Genomic DNA, 23,713 nt, shown 5'->3' on the forward strand with positions numbered 1-23,713 from the left:
TCCAGAACATGAGGACTCCCCTCTGGTATGGGCGTTCTTCGCTCTAACTCCTTTGGAATCTTCCCAAGGACTTTTACATTTCGTAGTTCTGCAGGATGGAAGAAGGGGTAGCACACAACAAATCTCACCGTCAAAGGGGAAATATGGTTCCAAGAGGCAAGAGGTAGGTTAGAAAGGGCGGGGTGGATGTGGGGGTAGACAGAGACCCTCAGAGAAGTAAACCAGTGTTAACCTTGCTCTGTGTCCGGAACTGAATCTGAGTATGCAAAGATGACTGGGGCAGGGAAGAGAACTCTACTTAGAGGGGACTGTGAATGGAATTGACAAGAACTAGCGAATGCTGGACAAATCTGTGTGCTGGGTATTTGGAATACTGGTAGAGTTTCTTCAAGAGTATTATCGGGGAAACGCATGAAATCTATCACAGGTAAAGAGGGGAGGAGATGTGGCCACCTTCTACTTGCTGATACTTTCCTTGTTTCCTTTTCCAGGTGTTGTCTAGGAAGTTGGGCCCGACGAATTCTACTCTATTGTTCTAGAACTTAGCTTCACTTTCCCTGAGTCAGTCTAACTATATTCATTCCAGTTTGCAGTGTTACTGTCTCCTGTGAACGTAATCTTCTTCCTTGAAGTTGCTCAAGATGGGAAACGCTCAGAATGAGAACCAAGCGGCCGCCCGCTACACCATTTGTCCGACACCGCATAAACTGATGACTCCAAAAACTACAACCCCCAAGAGTCTTTAGTGTTTTTTTTAACGAAGGAAGGAATGGCGCATGCGTAATCCCTCACGAGGACACAAAATTTAACTACCATTCCCGGCGGGCACCGCGATATACATTACCCAATCAACTTTAAGTAAGAGACATCGCGAGTCTTCGGTGAGACTTGGTTCTATAAGCCCATGGGAATGGGTCTGGGGAACCCTTTTCACAAAGATGGCGCCGAAAGCGAAGAAGGAAGGTGTGTGCTGGGGCTGGGGCTGGGGCTGGGGCTAGGGTTAGGGTTAGGGGAGCCACAGCTGACTGGCCTGGGATCCCCGCAGAGTGAACAAACTGAAAGGACTATGGCTGGGCTGAGACATAGGGTGTCTCTGCTCCGGAGCTGCTCCCGGCGCTCTGGCCACGCTGCGGCGCGCGTGGGCCTAGCCGCATAGGCTGGGTTTTAGTGAGGGGGGTTGGGGAGGCAAGCTGACATAGTTCGCTCTGGGAGCTACACGCATTCACAGGCCTGAACTACATGTCTCCAAAACTAAGGAATCAGGGCCCTTAACTTTTTTTTTTATCCCCAGTGTTAGAAGGAACTATATACTCTCCTAGGATGGGTGTGCGATGGCATATATGAAACTAGCACACATCCTAGCAAATATCAAGCTTTCGATCACTGTTAGTTACCTTTTTCTATGTCGTATCCTAGCGTTACTCCAAGTTTGCCCCAATATCGTGCATATGATGGAAAAATTTTAAACACCTGAGACGTGATGTCTTCAAAGGAACCGCTGATGCACAAATGGCATAGGGCGCCCACTACCGGTCTTAAGGCCGGAAGTGATCGATTTCTGAATCCCGCACCCTCATTTTCTTCTCTCAGCCCCTGCCCCTCCTAAAGCCGAAGCCAAAGCAAAGGCTTTGAAGGCAAAGAAAGCAGTGCTGAAAGGCGTCCACAGCCACAAAAAAAAGAAGATACGCACATCACCCACCTTCCGACGGCCCAAGACACTACGGCTCCGAAGACAACCCAAATATCCTCGGAAGAGCGCCCCCCGGAGAAACAAGTCAGTACTCCCCTATACCATTGAAAAGATGTTTTGGTGTCCTTCGTTGGCAGTTACTAAATTTACCAAACTTGGAACATGGTTTCTTAAAAACATGTTGATACTTAATATGCTTCTCTAGTGGGGGTGTGAGATTGTTAATGCTGTATTTAATAAGAACAAGATGAGACATTTTTGCAATATTGGCAAGAATTGTTTAAAACAACCTAGAGTTACTGCTAAGGTTGTTAGGTTAATTATCACTTTATATGTTGTTGGTTTTAAAGTCCACTTTCTTAGGAGTATAAAGTAGGACTTAAATATTCTTTGTTTCGGAGTCTCAAGTTTAGTTTGTTCTTCATAGCACCTGTTGCTGTAGGGAGTAGTCTTTGAGGGTGAGGCTATGGGATCATTCTAGGTTGATTAAGGAGATACATTCATCTGTACTGGCCAGTAAAGGCTTGCAACAGTATATGGAAGCTTCATTCACTCAATTTTTACACTCAGGTAATGGGTAGGGGGAAATGGGTAAAAAGAGTTATTGAATGTTTTGGCATCATACTGCTTATAACTGACCTTAGGGACCACAGGTGAGAGTAGAGTCATGGTAGTAGTTGCTATCAATAGGTTTCTGCTACCCTTACTGCTTCCTAAGTAAAAGACAGGAGAGTGGTTTGTGTCTGTGGACAGACTTTACCATTTGGATCTAGAATTTAGTGTAATGAGAGGTTGAGGCCTGACCTTGAGCTTCAGAATGGGAAGGTAGTGTCTGTGAATAGAGCCTTGCTTCTCTGAATTTCAGGGGGAAAGCTGTGTTTAAGTATGTTCAAGCCACTGTAAGTTTAACTTGAGCTGTAAATAAAAACTTGCTCTGTAGACTTGATGGCCCTCAAGCCAGTTTTCACCAACTAAAGCGGGCAGAAATGGTCTATGCAGCCTCAAGGAAGTACCAGTATTCTTTGGAACCCTAACTTGGGTTTCAAGATGCTATAGTCTAGCTTTATATTCTTGGGATAAGTTGCTTAAACTCTTCAAGTCTCAAATTTTATCCAGAAATTTGCCCTCTAGAAATGTCGAGGTCAAAGAATGAAAGGGGTCTGGAACTCAAAGATGATTCTTTAATCACTTAAAGGATGAAAGCCCTTCAAGTGGAAGAAAGTACACATGGTTTCGCTCTCGGGCTGAGGCTCCAGGCCCATGGGTTTCAGGGTGCAGATGATGACACTGTTTAGCGACCAAAGTCTGACAAAAATGATTGCTACCTCATTGTCTGATGCACCTGGGCTCCAAAAGAGGGCCTGTCATTCTATTAGGCTCAGGCCAGGTGACCCCATTTTACTTCCTCCAGGCTTGACCACTATGCTATCATCAAATTCCCCCTGACTACTGAGTCAGCCATGAAGAAGATAGAAGACAACAATACACTTGTGTTTATTGTGGATGTCAAGGCCAATAAGCACCAGATCAAACAGGCTGTGAAGAAGCTCTATGACATTGACGTGGCCAAAGTCAACACCCTGATCAGGTAAGTGGGGCCCCATGGGATGGCTAGGGCCTCACTCAAGATCCAGGAAACTTGAATGGCTTAAAATTCCTGGATACTGCTTTGGGGGTCAGAAATAGGTTTCACAGTGTGCAATTCTTGAGAAATTATAGACTTTGGAAGACTCAATAGCTGTCCTGCCTCTAGGCTTTGATTTAAGGGGTTGGCACTCATTTTCTTGATCCCTACCTCTAGACAGAGGCAGGCACTAGAGTAAGATACAATTTATGTCAGATTACCTGGATTTAAATGTTCTGTGGTGCTTCCCATAAAAAAGAATTAGCTTAGTGGCTTCCTTATCCTCCTCTGCACAGATGATGGAAAAATAACTCTTTAGAAAAGAATGACATGAACAAAGGAACCACTGATGTGCCAGAAGATTGGGGGACAGTATGGGAGCAATGAGGGCGGCAGTGATTAAGCCTTTCTTTTCCACCCTAGGCCTGATGGAGAGAAGAAGGCATATGTTCGGCTGGCTCCCGACTATGATGCTTTGGATGTTGCCAACAAAGTAAGCTGCTTTTGCTATGAACTCCTTAATACTCACCCCTGGGTGCAAATGATGAGTCTGTTTTTGACCAAAGCCTGATTTTTGCTGACTAGTCTTAACTGACTGACTGCACTGCACCCCTATCCTTAGTAGGTCCTACCCTGTGCCCACATTTTGCTTTTAAACCGTGACATTCCAGCTTAATCTTCAACTCTCAGTAACAAAGCTCCCTTTTGTTTTTCAGATTGGGATCATCTAAACTCAGTCCAGCTGGCTAATTCTAAATATAAAAATTTTTCACTATGTTTATGTCAATTTCTGATGGGGCTGGAGGAGAGGTCATACTGCGATGTATACACACTATAAATAAATAATGGAGTTTGGTCAAGACTCTAGGTCTACTTACCTTGTTGGAACACTCAGCACTATCATTTCATCATATTTGTTACATTCCTGGCAGTGGGAGCTCAAAAAGCAGATATTTGTGACCCAGACTAGGGTTAGTAGTCCCAGGACCACTAGAACTTGTTTCCATCATAGGGATAAGAGAACAAGAAGTTTTATAAGAATCCCATTCCTTTGTCCCTGGAAGAGGCTTTATATGAAACCAATACCCAGAGTTTTCATTAGCATCCATTTCAGGACTGTGGGTTGCCTGCCTTTCAGGTAGTACTTTGTCCACCTTGTCCCCACACCCAACTACCATGTCCAACCGGTCTTTCTGCTTCCCTCACCTCTTGCCCAAGAAAGGACAAGGACTTCAGAGTGCTTTCATTAGCGTTTTCAATAGTGGTGCAGGCTTGAAAGGTGGAAAGGTTGAGTTCCCCGGGTTTGAGGCCAAGCCACATCTGTTTATGTGAGGCTCTGCTCCTTGATTGTGTTTGCTGTCCTTGCCACAAGTCCCAGGCTCTGCCTCTCACTCTGTCAAGAATTTGTCTTTGTGTTGTTGGCTGGGCACACGTTCAGGGCAGAAGTCCGAGCGGAGGAGGCGGGAAAAGTAGATGAGAATCATGATGTCTAGCATGATCAGGACACCCAGTAGAAAGGTGCCCAGTGTCCTCTGGCCCACATATTGCAGGAAGAAATGGGTGAGGTAGACTTGAGGGGCCAGGCGGAAGAAAAAATAGACAACCAAGTTGACATACTTGTTGATCCGGTAGAGGAGGTGATCCTGGGCATTGCTGATCTTCATCATCATGCGGATAGTGAGGAAGATGTTGCTGACTTCTACCAGCAGTGTTAGGACACCCCCACCTACAAAACGGTTCCAAAAGATGCCTGAAAAGAAGGCAGTCAGGGCCTAGAGGGCAAGGGAGAAAACAAATTAGGAAATGTCTGTTTAAGGGTAGTAGGTGAGGCTATGGATTGCTGGCCTCAAATAGTGAACCAAGGGCACATAGGATCCTCAGCATCCTAGCATGGGAAGATGTAAGACATAGGGTGGAAATTGGGTTAAAATACAGTTCTACCCTTTCTGAGGGTCAGAAAGGGCTAAAGTTGCTAGCACCGGGCCTATATACTACATCCCATGTTTCTCACCATGACATGATGGACGAGGTATTCCCAAGATGCCTCAGCCTGGTGGCTAACCACGATGTCCACCGTGTCATGGATGAAATACCCTAGCGGAGGAATGGGGCAAGAGGTTATGAAGAGGTTGAACAGGAAATTCCACCTACAGAATGCTTACTGGGCAAGGCTTACCTGTAGAGAAGCAAACGAGCAGATAGCCAGAAAGCGACCATGCCATCTCAATGTCCACCAGCATTTCGGGGGTCTGCCATATACTTGAAGGGAGGGAAGAAGGCAGGAGCTCATCTTTCCCTTCCTAAGTACCCTCAACTCCATTACCCTTGCCAGTACCGGGGAGTCTGGACTGGCTCTGTTGACTAACTGGGAAGCGAGTAGGGGCTCGCTGAAACCCAAGTGTTTCCCGTTTCCCAGGTGAGGTTCCCTTCCTCTGGGGCCGCTGCCGCTCCCGATTGGCTAGCATTCCAGACAAGGAATCGTGAGACTGCATGGCCTCGGCGCCACCCCTCCCACCCCCCCGCGTGAGTGACTGGGAGAGTAAGGGCAGAATTCCCTAGCCACCTTCACTCCCCCGGTCCTTCACTCACCACAGCAGCGCCCAGATCCCTGACACAATGGAGTGGACGAAGGAGACGAGTAGATTGCGCCAGCGCCAGGTACGCAGGGGGTCGGCGCGCACGTGTGCGGGCAGAGGCAGGCGACAGAGCGCGCGCCGGAGCGCCCGGAAGGTCAGCGTGGCGCCCAGGAGCAGCAGCAGGGCGGGGTGCAGCAGTAAGGACATGCTGGCCCTTCCTGTCTGTCCGAACTCTAGGCGGCCGCCTCAGCCTCTTCGGGAAACTGGACTCCCTTTCGGGCCAGTCCAACCAGGACGCCTCGCCTGCGGGCCGCCAGCCTCACAGTTTTTCACAGAGCTCTCTAGGCCCCTTTGCTCCTCCCGCCCCTCCCAGCGGGCCTCTGCCCCCGCCCCTAGTCGCTGGCGCCCCCGCCCCGCCCAATCCGCCTGCCCCCGCCCCTCCGGCGTCTCTGCAGCACGGAGGGCGCTATCCCCATTTCCCGGGGGCGGGGGCCTCCTGCGCCCCGCCTGGAATCCATAGACTTCGAGAGAAAAAGGGGTGTTCTGGGGCGCCCCTGCGGAGGCATCTCTCGCTGGCGCCTCCCGACTCGCTCGCTTAGCTTCATTAACCCGCGTCCCCACTTTCCCCGAGGCCAATGGCTCCCCAGCCTGGGCGGGTATTGCGAGAACTCTCCGCCCTCAACTCCTTTCTGGGCAAAGCTGGGCAGGACCCGTCACACAACCACGTACTTTAAACCTGGGTCCTGGGGACGGGTCGGAGCCCCGCCTCGGACAGTGATCTCTGCCCAGACCCTGTTCTTCCATTGGATCACTAGCTTCTTCAGGCTAGAGACCGACGTGTTTACCTGCCTCTATCGCACCGAGCCGGTGCCTAGAAACTTAACTAACCCATCACTACCCCTCCTTCCAGCCCGCTCAGGGGCTCCTGGGGCCGAGCTGCTGTCACAATCCTCCCTCAGACAATCCCACCTCTCTTCGCCCGGCTCCCAGGAAGCTGAAGCGGGGAAGACGGCTCATTTGTCCAGGCAGCTACAGTGACCCTCACTCTTCAGGCCAGTGGCCTGGAGCAGTTGCAGCTGTGGCCACTAGATGTCAGCCTGTCTTCACCATGGCGTGGGATCCCCTCCCACCTTCAAAGGAACAAGGTGGTTACTTTTGGGGGAGAGGTAGCTAGCCGGACTATGGCGAACAGAGCGGCTAAGAGCCAGTCGGGAGTAAGAGGTGGAGATGGGAAAAGTGAGGGTGGGAGGAGTTGGGGGGCGAGAGAAAAAGTGTTTTGAGAGGGAAGAAAAGCCAGAAACCTTACGTGCCAGAGACCCAAGAGCCAATAGGTTTGCGTGTTTGCTCTGCCTCGCCTGATGGCTCCAAGGTTACACATTAACCTCTGAGGGACTCCTGTGTCAATCAAGACCCGATCAGTTTCTGGTGAGAGCACGAGTTTCTCGGGGGAGTGGCTTTCCTCTCTGCGTTCCCCTTTGCTCACAGGGCAGCTTTGTCCGCCAGCCAACATGACCTGAACTTTCTGAGGGGACTCTTGGGGCCCTTTTAGTGGTCATTCCAGTGGGGAGGTTTGGGCACCCTTTCGAGGGGTGGGAGCAGAAGATAAACATCCCAGTCCTCGTATGCCTCACCCGCTCAGAAATAAGGACGCTGTACCTTAGCTAAGCACTATCTTCTTGCTGCTTAACTGAGCTTTTATGGACTCACGCAAAGCAGGAGGTGCCAGGGAGACACCTGGAATTAAACTCTTTTCGGGTCAAGACTCTGAACAATCGTACTAACTAGCCCCTTACCGCTGGGCAGAAGCCTTAAACCCGTATCTGCCAAAGGGCTGTCTTTCCTCTTCCTTGATGCTTTCAGATAGTGGTCCACTTCTCTCCCATCTGCCCCTAAGGAGGTTCTCCATAGTTGAGCGTTGAAGGCAGATTACTCTGCTGCATTGCTCAGTATGTGCACCTGAGAGTTGAGAGTGATGACAAGCACAGTTTTCACTAGTTGGAACAGCCAGGAGACCGTGTCACATCCTCCCTAGGTGAATCAATTTCCACAGGTCGGGGTTTCCCCGGTCCCTCCCTAGGCAAACACGAAACTAATCGTGCTCCCTGCCTCACAGACGGGGAGCTCGGATGCTCTCGGTTCGGTTTTGGTGTTTATTGTTTGCGTGCTAATGAGGATCTGCTCTCTTTCCGAAACAGCGTTACTAGTGGGCAAAGAGGGGCCCAGAGAAGTCGGCCTTCGCTCCCCACCCTCACTCGGCCTGCGCCGGGCACCCCTCGGGTCTAAGGAAGCTTTGCGAGAGCCGGAAGCGGCCACTACTGTGGGAAGTGACTGGTACCATGCAGACCTTTGCGAAGTGCGCCAAAAAATGGCATGTCACTCCATTCCTTCCTTGGGTCCTCCGGATTGGGGTTGCAGGAACGATGCAAATCATCAGAGATGTGAAGCTTTAGCAACACCTAGGTCTAGTTGTCCCGCCCCTCAATTATCTTGCTGTGTAGGGGGCGTGGCTCTAGAGTGGGCGGGTCCGCGCACGCGCCACGTCTGGGTGTGTGGGGGTTCCGGAAATGTGGCTGAGAAATGAGATGGAGAAGTACGAGCGGATCCGAGTGGTGGGGAGAGGTGCCTTCGGGTGAGCCAGGGCTCTTGGGGGGAAACTACTCCGGGAGAGGGAAGATAAACCCCAATTCTGTCCGAGAAATGCTGCCCGGTTAGCCCCGCCCCGCGGCGTGGGCGTCCACTCTTGGAAGCCCCGCCCAGGCTTCCGGCCCCAGTCCCGGCTAGGAGACTCCGCCTTAAAGAGGTCACGCCCCCAGCGAGCCTAAGAGCCTCTGCAGAGTTCTTTTCTTTGATTCCTGACTCATTCCTTCAACAAATATTGAGCGCCAACTATACATGTCCGTATCTTGGCGCTGGGTATACAGTTAAGACCAAAATAGCTCTCGGAGCTTACATAGTATAGGAAAAATTTACGACAAACGAGACATTGTTAAAACAGTTATTAAGTTGCGAGAATAGGGTACAACACCAGGGAAGTACTTATTTAGGGTGGTCAAGGAAAATTTCTCTGAGAGGTGAAGTTTAAAGCTAAGACTTGAGGCATGAGGACCAGTCTGACGGTGAAGGCACAGCTTTTCGGGTGGTGGAAACAGCATATGTCTTCACGTGTGAAAAAATTCAGAGTATTCAAGGAACTGAGAAAAAGACCAGTATAATTGGAATGTAGTGGACAAGGTAAAGAATGCTATAAAATGTGAGGGCAGGGACCAGATTATAGTCTTGTAGGCTCAGGTAAAGGTTTTGAATTTATTTGCTGTGTATAGGGAAGAGGTTTAAGCAAAAGATAAAGTCTTGATATGATTTCCATTTTTAAAATATCACTCTGGCTGCTGTGTATGTAGAACTTAGATTTGACAGCGACAAGAGTGAAAGGACCATTTTTGAAGGCTGTTTCAGTATTTTAGGCAAGAAATGATTGGGCCAGCAGTTATAGCAGAGGACACGGAAATAAATGGGTTCACAATATTTTGGAGGTAGAAGCAGGATTTACTGATGTATTAGTGTGAAATGGAGGAAAGATTCTGGCATGATTTTCAGGTGTCTGATTTTAATAACTGGAGGATGGTGGTGTTATTTGCTGAGATAGAAGAGACTGAAGATTTGGGGAACAGGAATCAAGAGTTTTATTTTGAATTTGTTAAAATTTAAGATGCTCGTGAGCCATTCAGGTAGAGATGCAAAACAGGCAGTTGGATATAGGAATTGGCCTCAGAAGAGAGGCCTGCTTTGGAGATATAAAATTGATACTTAGATGATCATCTTATAGTTCATTCATTCAGTAGATACTTATTGAGCTCCTACTATGTGCTGGGGTATGTACTAGGTTATGCACTAGGGATATAGTAGTGAATAAGAAGGAACAAGAACCCTGCTTTTATGGACACTGACTACAGACTTGGAAGAAAATAATAGTATGAATGACTTCTACTCATTGTGCATTTTTGATGTGCCAGGCATTGTGCTAAGTGCCTTACATGCATTTTCTTATTTGATCCTCTCGACAGTGCTAAGGTCAGTTCTTTTTTCCAAATGATAATGTCACATAATCCAAGACCAGATAACTAGTAAGAGGAGCCAGGATTTGAACCCAGGAAGCTAACTTCAGAGTCTGTGGAAACTTAGAGAAATGAAGACTAACTTTGCCTCATTGTGCCTGTGGTGAAACTGAGTCTCACAGAGTTTGGTTTGTCCTCCCCATTCCTAAACTCAGGGTTCTGTGCACTTAGGTAGATGACCTCTTTAGTCTAGGTGCCATTCCCCTCTCTTAAGTCTAGTTGCCATCCAGTTATCAGGTCTACCCAGCCTGATATGTGGCTAGCGGCTCACCTGTTACTGCTATATTCTGTATCTTCAGGATTGTGCACCTGTGCCTGCGCAAGGCAGACCAGAAGCTGGTGATCATCAAGCAGATCCCAGTGGAGCAGATGACCAAGGAAGAGCGTCAGGCAGCCCAAAATGAGTGCCAGGTCCTCAAGCTGCTCAACCACCCCAATGTCATTGAGTATTATGAGAACTTCCTGGAGGACAAGGCCCTCATGATCGCCATGGAATATGCACCAGGTGGGCTAGCCTCCTTGCACTGGCCTGGCACCAAGGGCCTCTCATCTCTAGGACAGGCAGACACTGATCAGCCAGTTTCCCTCCTTGGAATGGGCTCGGCTGAGGGTCAGAAGTATAGAGTTCTGACCCCCATAGTGTGATGCTGGCAGGCCCTTGCTCTGTCTGAGTCTTTAGTTTCATAAAAGGAAAGTCTCAGGCTTGGAAAAGACTGGATCTTGACTTGTCCCTTGCTGCTGCAGGTGGCACCCTGGCTGAGTTCATCCAAAAGCGCTGTAATTCCCTGCTGGAGGAGGAGACCATCCTGCACTTCTTTGTGCAGATCCTGCTCGCACTGCATCATGTGCACACCCACCTCATCCTGCATCGGGACCTCAAGACCCAAAACATCCTTCTTGACAAACACCGCATGGTTGTTAAGATCGGTGACTTTGGCATCTCCAAGATCCTTAGCAGCAAGAGCAAGGCCTACACGGTGCCTGGGCATGGAGGGGACTCAAGGGTGCTAGAGGTTTTGAGGGCCAAGGCCCACTCTGCAACCCTATCTCCCACCCCACCCCCCAAGACCTTAGACCTTTAGCCCTCAGCTGGGTGGTCCTGCAGGAGGAAGCACTTTGGCCTACTTGGGGGAGAATTCTCCAAATGGGTCTGTGGGCAAAGCCCTTGGTCTTCCTTCCCTGGGCTGTAATATCAGCTTCCCTCCTGCAGGTGGTGGGTACTCCATGCTACATCTCCCCTGAACTGTGTGAGGGCAAGCCCTACAACCAGAAGAGTGACATCTGGGCCCTGGGCTGTGTCCTCTATGAGCTGGCCAGCCTCAAGAGGGCCTTTGAGGCTGCGGTGAGTAAGCACCCTCAAGGGGACAACTGAGAAATCTGTAGCTCACTTCCCCTGAAGTCCTCAGCAACAACTGCTTCTATGTTTCTTCTCTTGTGGCTGAGTCATGTCACCCTTATCAGACTCATGGATTACCCCAGGGCAGGGCTTTGGCATCCCTCACACTATGGGTTCTTGAGGGTAAGGCTTGGGTACCCCCTGCAGGGCTCTCTCATTAGATTGGAGACCCTCTTAAGGGCAAGACTTAAATTTTCGCAACAACCTGAGGTTTCTGAAGACATAGCTACAGCTCCCCTGTCAGAGGTTCTTGATAGATTTCAGGTCCTCCATTATCCTGGGAGTCCCCTCACCAGACTAAAGGCTCCTGAGCACAGAGCGGTGACTGCTCATCAGACGAGGGGCTGGGGCTCAAGCTGGGGGTGCTGCTGAGACTCTTGCCAACCCCAAAACTTGGTGCCTTCATAGAACCTGCCAGCACTGGTGCTGAAGATCATGAGCGGTACCTTTGCGCCCATCTCTGACCGTTACAGCCCTGAGCTGCGCCAGCTGGTCTTGAGTCTGCTCAGCCTAGAGCCAGCACAGCGGCCCCCGCTCAGCCATATCATGGCACAGCCCCTCTGCATCCGCGCCCTCCTCAACCTCCACACCGACGTGGGCAGTGTCCGCATGCGAAGGCCTGTGCAGGGAGTAGGGGAGGGGGCCCTGGGCAGAAGGGGACGCCCAGTGGGAGCACAGTAACCCTAGGGCAGAGGGGACCCTAGGGCAAGTCCTCCATTTTTGCATGTGGGAATGCCAGGGAGGGTCCCTGTCCTGAGGCCTCCATCTATCCCACAGAGCAGAGAAGTCCCTGGCCACTGGGCCACCCATAACCCCAGGCAGCACAGGGAGCAGGACCACCAGCACCCGCTGCAGGGGTAAGTCCATTGGACCTTCCGGGTTCCCTTAGACACCATGCCATTCCCATCAGTTTAATAGACCTGATGAGCTGTTCCCACAGGTGTCCCCCGGGGACCTGCACAGCCAGCAATTCCACCACCTCTGTCATCAGTTTATGCTTGGGGTGGTGGGCTCAGTGCCCCACTGCGGCTGCCAATGCTCAACACAGAGGTGGTCCAGGTGGCCACTGGGCGCACGCAGAAGGCCGGCGTCACACGCTCTGGGCGCCTCATCCTGTGGGAGGTGAGCAGGCTGGGGTGGGCCTGGAGTGGGGGGTGAGTCCCTGTAAGAAAAGGAGGCACTCCGGCCCCTCCCATTCCCTTCCTTCTCCTCAACCCTGTCCGCAGGCTCCACCCCTAGGTGCTGGAGCGGGTGCCCTTCTCCCAGGGGCAGTGGTGCAGCAGCAGCCTCAGTTTGTCTCACGTTTCCTGGAGGGCCAGTCGGGGGTGACCATCAAGCACGTGGCCTGTGGGGACCTCTTCACGGCCTGCCTGACAGGTGAGCCCTTCTGGAGACTACTCTGTGGGGACCTCCACTCTGAGAAGGGATCCCCAGAGTAACTTCCCTCTTCGCCATTCATTTACGAACCGCTCATTTAACAATGCTTCTATCTACTAGTTATCGAGCACCAAAGTTTTACTTACACAATCTTCTTTGACCTTCACAACAGGCCTGGCAAAGTAGTAGTAGTATTTCCATTTGACAGATCTGGAAACCAAGGCTTAGAGGCTAAATCATGTGTCCAAAGTCACACACTTGGGAATAAAGACCCCTGTCCTTTTATCTCCCCTATCCCATTCTTCTAGCCCTAGCCTCCAGCTAACTTTCTTGCTCCTCAAACACACGGTTGGACTGGTCTATCTGGAAAAATAGCCTAATCTCACTCCCTTCCCTTTCCTCACTACCCCTCTTCCCAGACCGAGGTATCATCATGACCTTTGGCAGCGGCAGCAATGGGTGCCTAGGCCATGGCAGCTTCAATGACATCAGTCAGGTGGGTGTTGCATGTACTTTGGGAGGAGGAAGTGGGGAGATGGCAAGGAGCCCACATCTGAGAGCTGACACCAGGCTGGGGGCAGGGAAATCCCCAGCAACCACAAGTCTCTCTAGTTCAAGTTGCACCTGTTCTGAGCAGCATCAGGGGAAGTACAGAAAGACCAGGCTTCCCCAGTGGTTGTAGTGTGTATGTATGTTGGGGGCGGGGGAGTTAAAGAGACAGCCATCTCATGAGATTTTGCAGCCTCCAACTTCTTCCCTACAGGGAGATGCTTAGTCCATGCCCCTTGCCCATAGTCTCCCCTTGCTTTCTCTCCCTCTCTAGCCTACCATTGTGGAGGCCCTGCTGGGCTATGAGATGGTGCAGGTCGCCTGTGGGGCCTCTCATGTGCTGGCCCTGTCCACTGAGCGAGAACTATTTGCCTGGGGCCGTGGAGATGGCGGTAAGCTCTCCAGCCTGTTCCAGCCTCTGGCTCGATCTCAACACCTCAGCCATGATTTATTCCCTTCATATTCACCTTCCACCCCATGGCCCGTTTTCTCCTCCCTTTTTTTTTTTTTTCTGATTCCACTTTTTTTTTCACTCACAAATCTTTATTGCACACCTACTATGTATGTGCTAACCCTGTGCTGAGTGCTAAGACAGGATGAACAAAATGTCGCTCTTTCAGGTGCTTATGGTGTAATGAGGGAGATTTCATTCATTCAACAGTATTCATTGCAGCCCTGTCTGTATCAAGCATCAGGCTGAGCATTGAAACTAGAGATGACTTAGATGGGGTTCCTGTCCTGGAGGACTCAGTCTGGTGGAGGGAGGGATGACACATCATCATCATGACAGGACAGACAGCATCAGGGCTCCACCCAAGTTTCAGAGGTGTAGGAACCCAAGGAATGGCAAGGGACTCCACCTGGAGGAGGCAGTGGTAGTATCTGAACAGGGCCTTAAGAGTAGGATTTTGACCCAAAGAGGGGCCAAGGATGGCCATTTCAGGCAGAGGGAACAGCCTTCACTCATGCTGTTATCACCTCTCTGTGGGTCCTCATCCTGGCATCACCAGCCCTAAAGCTCAAACTTGCCCCATCCCGGTTTCTCCTTGTAGGTCGGCTGGGACTAGGCACCAGGGAGTCCCACAGCTGCCCCCAGCAGGTGCCCATACCCCCAGGACAGGAAGCTCAGAGGGTTTTATGTGGTATTGACTCCTCCATGATCCTCACTGTGCCTGGCCAAGCCCTGGCCTGTGGGAGCAACAGGTAAATAGGTGTCCCAGGATGACTAGCCTTGCCCTTCTGACTGCTAATGCTCCATCTGTCATTGTCTAACCCCTCAGGGGTTAGAACTGAAGAGGGCTGAGGGTGCTATGGATTCAACCCAGGGTGGGATCTGTCCCCTGGTGCATCAGCTTCTGCCCAGATAGGTGGGAGCAGGAGAGTGTATACAAACTGTGTCAGTTGGACTTGGCTTCTGGCTCTGCCTTCAGGTTCAACAAGTTGGGCCTGGACTACCTCTCCCTGGGGGAGGAGCCTGCCTCCCACCAGCAGGTAGAAGAGGCTTTGAGCTTCACACCACTAGGTTCTGCACCCCTGGACCAAGAGGCCCTGCTGAGTGTGGACTTGGGCACTGCTCATTCAGCTGCTGTAACTAGTGAGTAGGACCTGAACACAGGAGGCCAGAGGTGGATTCCCTTGGCCTGCTTTGGACCTCAGCTGAAACATCTTTCCTTCCTTTCCTTTCCTCTCTCCTCTCATAGGGTCTGGTGACTGCTACACTTTTGGGAGCAATCAGCATGGGCAGTTGGGTACCATTGCTCGCCAGGTCAGCCGGGCACCTTGTCAAGTCCAAGGTCTCCAGGGCATCAAGATAGCGATGGTAGCCTGTGGGGATGCCTTCACTGTAGCCATTGGGACAGGTGATTAGTGGGCACTATGGGGATGGGTATGGACAGGCCCTTGGGAAATGAGCGGTTATCATGCTTAGGGCTGCTGGACTTAGTAACCTTATATTGGGGCCAGTATGGCAATCTGGGAGGACAGCTGCTCATTAAGCTGTGTCCTCCTCCTGTTTCCCTCCTTGGGATTCTCCTTGGCAGATGGTGAAGTGTACTCTTGGGGCAAAGGGGCCCGAGGTCGACTGGGAAGGAGGGATGAGGATGCTGGACTCCCTCGGCCAGTGCAGCTGGATGAGACACACCCTTACACAGTGACTTCTGTGTCCTGTTGCCATGGAAACACTCTCCTGGCTGTTCGCTGTGAGATAACTTTTCCCACCTCACCCACACAGGGTTAACCTAGCTGCCCCCGCCCCCCATTCCCAGTGATCATAATCCAAATCACTAAAAGCATCCTTAGCCCCCAAATGAAAGCATATGCTGTGGGATAAAACAGAGCTTCCTGCCTAGGGTGGGCAAGGCTGGGTGCTTTTCAGCCTCATTGTAGGGCTTCCTTCACTGCTCCCCAGACCCCAAATGCATTCTTTCTCCTCATGCCCCCTGGCCCAGTTTAGTATGAACCTCTGTTTCTGGTCTGGCCGGGTCCAGAATCCAAGGCCCAGTGTGGGAGTAGGAGCGGAGGTGGGTGATGCTCACTAGAGGCACTGCCCTCTGGGAGGCTGCAGGGGTTTCTCTTTTGTACTTTCCAGCTATCACAGATGAGCCAGTCCCTCCATGAGGCACCTGGATATACCTGTTGACCACCTTGATATTGCTACTTCTGTGAATGTCCTTGAAAAGTACAGGTGCCTAAGGCACGACTGTCCCCACCAGCCTCCTGGATTGTATCCGATGGGGTGAAGCCCCTCCACTTCTTTTGGCCCTGGATATGTAAAACAATCCACCCTATTCTCCCAACACCTCTTTTCCTTCCCCACCCCTTCTTAAGTCAGTGTTTCCAGGGTCCTGCCTAGCTAGAGTCGGATGCCAGATCTAACCTTCGGAAGCTGGGTGGTCTTCAGAGCCTTGGCAAAGAAAGGCTAGAGGTGGCCGTGGCTTCATCCAGACCTTGCCCCTTTCCCCAGCCAGGTTAGAAAATGTGTCCATGGTGCTCAAAGTACCGGAAAGCAGCTCAATACTTTGGATCAGGGCAAGCCAGGGCCTGCCTGGACTGGCCATTCCAGCGGCCTAGCCTCTGCATTGCCTGGGGAAGGGAGGTCTGAGGGAGCCTGTCACCACTCCCACTCCTATATCCTGAGGCAGGGATTTGCACAACTTTTGAGCGCCTCTCTTTCCTTGCGGTAGAGAGTACATCGCCCAGCCCTCAGTATAATACAGAGGGGATGCCTGCTGGCGGTTGTCCCTCACTCCTCGCCATTCCCCCAAAACAGGTTGAGGAAAGGGTAGCTGGCTAGACCAGACCGGTTCCCAGATGACGGGGAAATAGCGCCAATAAAAACATCAGCTGCCAAAAAAAAAAAAAAAAAAAATCAGCTGCCTGCCTAGAGTGTGGTCTCTTCAGGAGGGCGGAGTAGTTGCCGGACACTCCAGGGTTTGGGCTGGGCCGGATCTCGGCTGCAGGGCCGTGGTCTAGGGTGGAATGTGGGTGCAGCTTGAGGTTGGGGCCGAGGTTCCTCTGGCTTAGCGCCCAGTCCGGCCTCCCCGCCCCAGCCGGGTTCCCCGGGTCTGGTTGCCAGGCTTCAGCTGCCTAGCACCTGGAAGCTGGAGCCCAGGGCTCCTGGGCGATACGTGGCCCCTGAGACCGAGCTGTTGGCTCGGAAGAAGTGAACCTTTGTGGCAAGGCCCGTCCCGTCCTCCAGGGCTCAACGCCCCATCCAGCGTCAGGGACCCCCAGCTCTGGGGAGAAGCGAAGCCACGACTTCTCTTCCCAAAGGGAAAGTGGAGCACCTGCTTCGGGGAGGAGGCGAGCCTGGTAGCGTGCCTACCTCGAAATCGCCACTTAGGGCGGGAGGGAAACCGACTAGGAAGGGCGCTAGGACCGCGCGGGCTCGGCTCCGCCCCCTCTTCCGGCGGGCGGGCTGGGCACAGGCCGCGGCTAACAGTCGGCACCGCCCCGAGCCGGGAGCGCGGCCGGAGCGAGGCGCGGGCTGTGGGGCCGCCGCGTGTCCGGCCCCGCTCGCCCGTGCCCGCCCGCCCGCCCGCCCGCCATGCCCGGCTACGACTACAAGTTCCTGGAGAAGCCTAAGCGGCGGCTGCTTTGCCCGCTGTGCGGGAAGCCCATGCGCGAGCCTGTGCAGGTTTCTACCTGCGGCCACCGCTTCTGCGACACCTGCTTGCAGGAGTTCCTCAGGTGCGAGTCGAGGGTGGCAGGGACGGCCGGTGCGGGGGGTGGACACCGCATGGGGAGGGGCTCAGGTCGGAGGCATGCCAGGCCTTTGTCTGCGCCGCGGCCCCGTCACCTCAGGGGCGCCCACTGTGACATCACGGGGCGGCGGTGACGTCAGGCCCCGAGGGAGAACCCCACTCACTAATCTGTAGGGTCCCGGGTGCCACCGGCGTCCGCACTCGGTCGGAAGAACTCGGTGGGTTCCCGCAAGGTGGAGGTGGGAAAAGACGACCTTCCCGACCGGTTGCTGGCCCTTCCCCCTTATCTGAGAGCGAGAGCCGCCTCATCCTTGAACTTTGAATCCTTCTGGGAAGAGGAGGACAAAACCCTCCGTCCCGCGCAGCACCTTAAGCCTCAGGAGTTTTCACCCATCTAATCTCTTCTGATTCTTCGAACATTACAAGAATGGCAGCTATTGTTCTCCCATTTCACAGGTGATGAAACAACAGATTCAAAGAAAGGCTGCGACTTGCCCATGGTCACACAGTTACTTAAAGGCTTATCTGGGATTTAAACTCGGGCTGCTTGTGGTCACAATAGAGGGAGGACTGTGACATTCCAGATCTCTCCAGAAGCAGGAACGTTTTGAGTGTCCCTCCTGCCCTGAGTGGTCTTGAGTACTACAGATGGTCTATAGATCTTTAGAGAGGGCGTCACACCGTGGGTGTTACTGAACATCCTCTCCCCTCCGAGGATCCGGGTCACCCATTGGCTCTTGGCATCCGTTGAGTTCTGGGCACTCTGTGGTGTCTTGAATTTCCTGCCCACCCTTGGAATTGTTCAGGCCTAGGTGTGGGGAGGTCGTGCTCCAAGAGCACAGGGGAAGGCTAGGTCAGCCATGGTCATGTGTCAGGAGGCTGTTTGCTGAGGAGATTGAGGGGTGCTGGCAGAGAGAGCATCTTTAGAGCTCCTGCCTTTAGTGCTCTCTCCCTCCCTCCCTCTGTCCTCTGCAACCCCTAGCCTGGAGGAAATCTTAGGAGGCCCTTTGTTTTCTGTTCCCCTCAGCCTGGGCCAGCTCCTGCCCTCACATATGCTCCTGCACAAGCTGCTGCCCCCTCCTCCTTTTCCCTCACTCTCCTCCCTCCTCCCTCCAGTGTACACACATACTCCCCTACAGACACACAGTCCCATTGTCTTCTCCAGTGCCCTTCCCCAGCCCTCTGGTTTCCAGATGAGGCCAGCTGAGCAGCCTACCCTGCCCCCAACTCAGCTGACCCACCCTGCCTGCCTCAGGGAAGGATAGGGAGGGGGGTGCCAGGCCCTCTACCTCCACCTTCTCTGCCCCAGTCTGCTGCTTTCGCCCCTCCTCCTCCCGGAAATCCCCTCTTCCTCTCCCACAGCCCCCTCCCCCCATCCTGTCTTCTCCCCTGGGCCTGGGCCTCCACTGCACAGCCTGGAGCAGTCTCTGCCCCAGCCTCCCCCTTTCTCCTAGTGCTACTGAGGCCCCTGGAGGGAGAAGGGAAGAGGGAAGAGGTGGTTGGACAGGCTCTGCCCCTTACCACTGCGCTACCATACAAGCAAGTGTGTCCATGGCCATGGTGGAACCTTTGTCCTGGCTGGGCCCCAAGCTGCACAGGATAATCTGCCTGAAGCCTGGGAACTTCTCTCAGTCCCCTCCCTGTCTCCAAAATCATTAAGTCAGCACATTCCTGAAGCAACCAAGCAGACCCCCCTCCCTCGTGGCCCACCCCTCTTCACTCCTGCCAGGGCTATTACTCAGGTTGGTCTAGGAAGGCTGGTTGCCCTGTGGGCATGGGCATACCTCATCAGTGCCTGGGCATGTATTGTTCTTGGCACTGGTGGCATGGCCAGTGGTAATGGTGGGGTCAGGGGGAGGAGGTGGGTGCTCTAAATCCTTTGGGTATCTTGGGCATGAACTGGCCAAGTCTTGCAAAGTGCCATTATGGACAGAGTTGCCATGTGGCCTCTGCTTCAACCTGATTCCTGCCGCTTCCCACATACCTGATTCAGACCTGCCAGAAATGTCATGCCTGAGGGCCTTCAGCCCTGCTGAGTGAGCCCTTGTTCTCCCTAGTCCATGCCAGGCATGTGTGACGTCCTGGTTAGGGTCAGCGAGGCCATGTTGGCGGGAGGAGGCATGCCAACAGGCATGCGAACAGCCTGGTGGGGATTGGTGGAAGAGAAGGAGGGCAGCGGTCAGGGTCAATAGGCTTCAGATACATGCCGTGCTGTGCACAGACTCTTGGCTGTGCTTGCCTGGACAGTTTCTCTTCTGTATGCTGTACAGTGTAGCAGAACCAATCTGAACTGTGGAATCAGACATACACATCCAGGTGCTGCTTTAGCTGTAGCCTCAGTTCTTTCATCTGCAAAATGGAGACATTCAGCCCCTTCTCAGACGCAGATGGTGAGGACTGGATGGGAATGAAAACACAGTGCCTTGGAGCGAGCCTTTCCTTCTCTTTGCTTTAGGAGACACACCCTCATAGAAGGAGGGAGGGGATGGGGTAAGGTGGCCCCAAGCTGACCTTTGCCCTGGGTTCACTGGCTAGGCACCCTCATAGGGGCTGGGCAGCTCTGGCAATTAATCTGAGCCCATCCCTGTTCACCCTCTCTCCCCCCATTAGCTTTCAGCCCAGCCAGTGAAAACCTGGGGGGAAGGGGTGGCTGGGCAGCCTGTTCCTTTCCCAGTCCAGCTGCCATCCTCGGGGGGAGGGGTGCCAGCTGCCACCTGTTGGCCAAATGCTCTCTGAAGCAGCTGTCTCTGCCTCCACTGGGTCCAGAACCCCCCTCCCCAGGACAAGAGCTAGGATCTTCTGGGGTCATGGAGAAGTGGGCACTCAGGACTCTGCCCTCTCAGGTAGTAGGGCTGGCTAGGAACCGGTCTGGCAAGGGAGGGATGCTGCTCTAGTTGAGGAGGTGGGGCCCAGGGTTCTCCCTTCCCGTGGTGTAGAGCCTTGACCCTGTCCCTTCTCCCTTCACAGTGAAGGAGTCTTCAAATGCCCTGAGGACCAGCTTCCTCTGGACTATGCCAAGGTGAGTCCACAGGGCCAAGCAGAGGCCTAGGTACAGACTGTTGCCCTTGGTGGAGGCTGGAGCTGCTAGCAGCCAGTGGGCTTAGGGCCAATGTCAACCCAGTGCAGCAGAATTCGTTTGCCCCCACAAAGGTGGCCTGTTCCCTCCCACCAGGCTGGTTTGCAAATGAGGTCCGTGTTTGCCCTGGAGGGCAGGCACAATGCCTAGCCTGTGGGGGTGCATAGAGCTGCTCTGTGCTCACAAGAAGTGTTCCCCTCCCCTTCGGGTGGCAGGCCAGACCTGTGGCTGAAGGCCAGAATCCCTCTACCAGGGGGAAGGAAGCAGAGGGTATAAGGGCTGCCTGGGACTGAGCAGGCCTATTGGCTACCACCCCAATGAGAGTGCCATGTGCAGGCCTGTTGGGGACCTTGGTATCCAGCAATGGAGCTGATACTACCTGTTGTGTCCTTTATCCCTGGGCACAGAGGGGAAATATAGCCCAGGAGAGGCTGTTACTGGTTCTAAGGTAGAGCTAGCCTACCTGGGGTTGGACGGGGCAGGAATTGGGGATTGTAGCAGGCTCTGACCCTGACCAGTTTCTCCCCACCCCCAGATCTACCCAGACCCAGAGCTGGAGGTACAGGTATTGGGCCTGCCTATCCGCTGCATTCACAGTGAGGAGGGCTGCCGCTGGAGTGGACCACTTCGTCACCTACAGGTGAGGCTCTGATGGGGGCGGGAGGATTACCCCTCCTTTGGCAGGCACTAACTGCAGCCCTTCCTACCAGGGTCACCTGAATACCTGCAGCTTCAATGTAGTCCCCTGCCCCAATCGCTGCCCCACCAAGCTGAGCCGCCGGGATCTGCCTGTACACTTGCAACACGACTGCCCCAAGCGGCGCCTGAAGTGCGAGTTTTGTGGCTGTGACTTCAGTGGGGAGGCCTTTGAGGTGGGTGGGGCCTGGCTGAGGGTTGAGGGAGAGTGGGGCGTCTGATGGGCCAGGGATCCCTTAACTCAGCCCCTCTGGCATTTCCACAGAGCCACGAGGGCATGTGCCCCCAAGAGAGTGTGTACTGTGAGAACAAGTGTGGTGCCCGCATGATGCGAAGGTTGCTGACCCAGCATGCCACCTCTGAGTGCCCCAAGCGTACCCAGCCCTGCGCCTACTGCACTAAGGAGTTCGTCTTTGACACCATCCAGGTGAGGCCCTTCCTGAACTGTGGGCTGTAGGGCAAGTAGCAGGGAGTCAGGCTACTGACCACTGTCTCTACGGCCCTAGAGCCACCAGTACCAGTGCCCGAGGCTGCCTGTGCCTTGCCCCAACCAGTGTGGTGTGGGCACCGTGGCTCGGGAGGACCTGCCAGGCCATCTGAAAGACAGCTGTAGCACTGCCCTAGTGCTGTGTCCATTCAAAGACTCCGGCTGCAAGCATAGGGTGAGATGCCCCTCCTCCTTCCTGTCAGCCCCATTCTTGGTCCTTGAAGCCTCAGACACTGACTTAGGCCCTTGGTGGTCCAATTTCTGCTGCTCTTAGGCTTTCAGGCCTTCCCCTTGCTGGCGAGCTCCAGCCTCATCCTAGTGCCCTCAACCTTCCTCATTCAGAGCTGGGTGCCTGCCCATTCCTCCCCTCTCCCCTGGTCCTGCTCCTACTGATAACTCTCCTCTCTTCCTATGGCCTGGGGCTTTGCCAACAGTGCCCTAAGATGGCAATGGCACGGCACGTGGAGGAGAGTGTGAAGCCCCATCTGGCCATGATGTGTGCCCTGGTGAGCCGGCAGCGACAGGAGCTGCAGGAGCTACGGCGAGAGCTGGAGGAGCTGTCAGTGGGCAGTGATGGTGTGCTCATCTGGAAGATTGGCAGCTATGGGCGACGGCTACAAGAGGCCAAAGCCAAGCCCAACCTGGAGTGCTTCAGCCCAGCCTTCTACACACATAAGTATGGCTACAAACTGCAGGTGTCTGCATTCCTCAATGGCAATGGCAGTGGTGAGGGCACACATCTTTCACTCTACATTCGTGTGCTGCCAGGTGCCTTTGACAATCTCCTTGAGTGGCCCTTTGCCCGCCGTGTCACCTTCTCCCTGCTGGATCAGAGCGACCCTGGACTCGCTAAGCCACAGCATGTCACTGAGACCTTCCACCCTGACCCAAACTGGAAGAACTTCCAAAAACCGGGCACTTGGCGGGGCTCCCTGGATGAGAGTTCTCTGGGCTTTGGTTACCCCAAGTTCATCTCCCACCAGGATATCCGCAAGCGAAACTACGTTCGGGATGATGCAGTATTCATCCGTGCCTCTGTTGAATTGCCCCGAAAGATCCTCAGCTGAGCACAGACAGCTCCAGGAGAAAGGGGGGTAGAGCATGACCTCTGTCAGGCACTGGCTGAACCTGGAGGGGCCGGACCCCCTTTCAGCTGCTTCTGCAGCCCAGGTTCCGTTACCCTGTTATCCCATTCCCTCTACCCCTTCCCTGACACCCTCAGGTGCCTCCTATTGGTGCTTCAGCCTTGGCCCCTGTGGTGAGCAAGTCTTGGGGTCATCAAGGGCTTGGAAACAAGTGATCCCAGGGCCTGTCTCCTCTCCTGGGCAGGGCAGACATGCCTTGATGCTGGCCACACTCTACCCTCTACGCGGACTGAGGTGCCTGCTGGTGCTATGTCCCAAGAGCCATAGAGGGGAGGGGAAGTTGGGTGGTTAAAGAATCTGTGTTGAGATCTGATTTCTCTTCCCCTTTGCCCAGCTGTGCCTCCTCTGGTTATTTATTTACTTAGTGCCAGGAGGGCACAGCAAGGGAGCCCTGGTTTTTTAAATAAATCCTGAATTGTATTTATTAATTTGGTTCCAGCCTGACTCATCTGGTTTGGTTAAGGCCCTGGAAGGCTGGGCCCAACTGTGAAGGCAAAAGGACCTGTCCCAGGTTGCGTGATGCCACTCTAGCCCCAGGATCCAGCTGCCCTGCTAGGTCGCCCTCTGGTGGATGATAGAGGAACTTCATGAGGCTTTGTGTAGAAGGTGCCTGTCGCTGCCCTCTGGTGGTTAGGTGGGGGAGGTGTAGGCTCTCGACATTTTATAAAGCTGTATGTAGTCCCAGATCCATACATATCCCACCAGGTTAGTGCCTCTGCCTTAGGCAGGTCTTCCTTGGTCTAACGATAACAGCTACCATTTTTTGAAGTACTTTCAAAGTAC

The 23,713-nt window shown here is 53.4% G+C and overlaps 4 protein-coding genes and 4 non-coding genes across 14 annotated transcripts; 7 read left to right on the forward strand and 1 right to left on the reverse strand.

Moving 5' to 3' along the window:
* Window positions 1-748: 748 nt before the first annotated feature.
* Window positions 749-4,176, forward strand: RPL23A (ribosomal protein L23a). The gene is made up of 5 exons (XM_039886155.1): window positions 749-963; window positions 1,591-1,774; window positions 3,102-3,278; window positions 3,738-3,807; window positions 4,031-4,176. The coding sequence occupies exons 1-5, from the start codon at window positions 939-941 to the stop codon at window positions 4,043-4,045; spliced, it is 471 nt and encodes a 156-aa protein (XP_039742089.1). The 5' UTR covers window positions 749-938; the 3' UTR covers window positions 4,046-4,176.
* LOC120621367 (small nucleolar RNA SNORD42) lies at window positions 1,443-1,507 on the forward strand. The gene has a single exon (XR_005658133.1). It is a non-coding gene; the product is annotated as a small nucleolar RNA SNORD42 (small nucleolar RNA).
* LOC120621372 (small nucleolar RNA Z17) lies at window positions 2,962-3,033 on the forward strand. Its single transcript, XR_005658136.1, has one exon. It is a non-coding gene; the product is annotated as a small nucleolar RNA Z17 (small nucleolar RNA).
* Window positions 3,163-6,998, reverse strand: TLCD1 (TLC domain containing 1). 2 transcript variants are annotated; one of them, XM_039886152.1, is made up of 5 exons: window positions 6,860-6,998; window positions 5,904-6,193; window positions 5,491-5,573; window positions 5,326-5,408; window positions 3,163-5,086 (listed from the first exon to the last, which is right to left on the reverse strand). In XM_039886152.1, exons 2-5 carry the CDS (start codon window positions 6,095-6,097, stop codon window positions 4,703-4,705), a joined length of 744 nt encoding a protein of 247 aa, XP_039742086.1. In that variant the 5' UTR covers window positions 6,098-6,193; window positions 6,860-6,998; the 3' UTR covers window positions 3,163-4,702. The 2 variants fall into 2 exon arrangements, with proteins under 2 accessions (XP_039742086.1, XP_039742085.1); XM_039886151.1 differs by lacking the exon at window positions 6,860-6,998 and having other exon boundaries at window positions 5,904-6,266.
* Window positions 3,605-3,669, forward strand: LOC120621368 (small nucleolar RNA SNORD42). Its single transcript, XR_005658134.1, has one exon. It is a non-coding gene; the product is annotated as a small nucleolar RNA SNORD42 (small nucleolar RNA).
* Window positions 3,849-3,920, forward strand: LOC120621373 (small nucleolar RNA Z17). The gene has a single exon (XR_005658137.1). It is a non-coding gene; the product is annotated as a small nucleolar RNA Z17 (small nucleolar RNA).
* On the forward strand, window positions 5,826-16,691 carry NEK8 (NIMA related kinase 8). Of its 5 annotated transcripts, none has more exons than XM_039886116.1 (15): window positions 5,826-5,972; window positions 10,302-10,507; window positions 10,747-10,979; window positions 11,213-11,344; window positions 11,807-12,015; window positions 12,176-12,255; window positions 12,339-12,520; window positions 12,625-12,775; window positions 13,195-13,271; window positions 13,599-13,716; window positions 14,377-14,527; window positions 14,755-14,918; window positions 15,025-15,183; window positions 15,364-15,522; window positions 15,912-16,691. In XM_039886116.1, the coding sequence occupies exons 2-15, from the start codon at window positions 10,372-10,374 to the stop codon at window positions 15,938-15,940; spliced, it is 1,980 nt and encodes a 659-aa protein (XP_039742050.1). In that variant the 5' UTR covers window positions 5,826-5,972; window positions 10,302-10,371; the 3' UTR covers window positions 15,941-16,691. The 5 variants fall into 5 exon arrangements, with proteins under 5 accessions (XP_039742050.1, XP_039742049.1, XP_039742047.1 ...); XM_039886115.1 differs by lacking the exon at window positions 5,826-5,972 and adding an exon at window positions 6,901-7,035; XM_039886113.1 differs by lacking the exon at window positions 5,826-5,972 and adding an exon at window positions 8,407-8,519.
* Window positions 16,692-17,267: 576 nt separating this feature from the next.
* On the forward strand, window positions 17,268-23,358 carry TRAF4 (TNF receptor associated factor 4). 2 transcript variants are annotated; one of them, XM_039886130.1, is made up of 8 exons: window positions 17,380-17,512; window positions 17,701-17,982; window positions 20,494-20,545; window positions 21,138-21,242; window positions 21,313-21,474; window positions 21,564-21,725; window positions 21,805-21,960; window positions 22,220-23,358. In XM_039886130.1, exons 2-8 carry the CDS (start codon window positions 17,954-17,956, stop codon window positions 22,850-22,852), a joined length of 1,299 nt encoding a protein of 432 aa, XP_039742064.1. In that variant the 5' UTR covers window positions 17,380-17,512; window positions 17,701-17,953; the 3' UTR covers window positions 22,853-23,358. The 2 variants fall into 2 exon arrangements, with proteins under 2 accessions (XP_039742063.1, XP_039742064.1); XM_039886129.1 differs by lacking the exon at window positions 17,701-17,982 and having other exon boundaries at window positions 17,268-17,512.
* The last annotated feature ends 355 nt before the right edge of the window (window positions 23,359-23,713 follow it).

Source organism: Pteropus medius, unplaced genomic scaffold (genome assembly GCF_902729225.1).
Source record: "Pteropus medius unplaced genomic scaffold, Ma_sr-lr_union100, whole genome shotgun sequence".
Lineage (NCBI taxonomy): Eukaryota > Metazoa > Chordata > Mammalia > Chiroptera > Pteropodidae > Pteropus > Pteropus medius.

Coding starts and splice junctions, on each gene's coding strand:
- RPL23A (XM_039886155.1), top strand. CDS start 939: ATGGCGCCGAAAGCGAAGAAGGAAG. Junction 964..1,590: donor GCCGAAAGCGAAGAAGGAAG/GTGTGTGCTGGG, acceptor TTCTTCTCTCAG/CCCCTGCCCCTCCTAAAGCC. Junction 3,279..3,737: donor AAAGTCAACACCCTGATCAG/GTAAGTGGGGCC, acceptor TTTCCACCCTAG/GCCTGATGGAGAGAAGAAGG.
- NEK8 (XM_039886113.1), top strand. CDS start 8,455: ATGTGGCTGAGAAATGAGATGGAGAAGTACGAGCGGATCCGAGTGGTG. Junction 10,980..11,212: donor GCAAGAGCAAGGCCTACACG/GTGCCTGGGCAT, acceptor TCCCTCCTGCAG/GTGGTGGGTACTCCATGCTA. Junction 12,016..12,175: donor GGCAGTGTCCGCATGCGAAG/GCCTGTGCAGGG, acceptor TCTATCCCACAG/AGCAGAGAAGTCCCTGGCCA.
- TRAF4 (XM_039886129.1), top strand. CDS start 17,370: ATGCCCGGCTACGACTACAAGTTCCTGGAGAAGCCTAAGCGGCGGCTG. Junction 17,513..20,493: donor TGCTTGCAGGAGTTCCTCAG/GTGCGAGTCGAG, acceptor CTCCCTTCACAG/TGAAGGAGTCTTCAAATGCC. Junction 21,243..21,312: donor GACCACTTCGTCACCTACAG/GTGAGGCTCTGA, acceptor CCTTCCTACCAG/GGTCACCTGAATACCTGCAG.
- TLCD1 (XM_039886152.1), bottom strand. CDS start 6,097: ATGTCCTTACTGCTGCACCCCGCCCTGCTGCTGCTCCTGGGCGCCACG. Junction 5,574..5,903: donor GGGATCTGGGCGCTGCTGTG/GTGAGTGAAGGA, acceptor CCTCCCTTCAAG/TATATGGCAGACCCCCGAAA. Junction 5,087..5,325: donor ACCTCGTCCATCATGTCATG/GTGAGAAACATG, acceptor CTTGCCCTCTAG/GCCCTGACTGCCTTCTTTTC.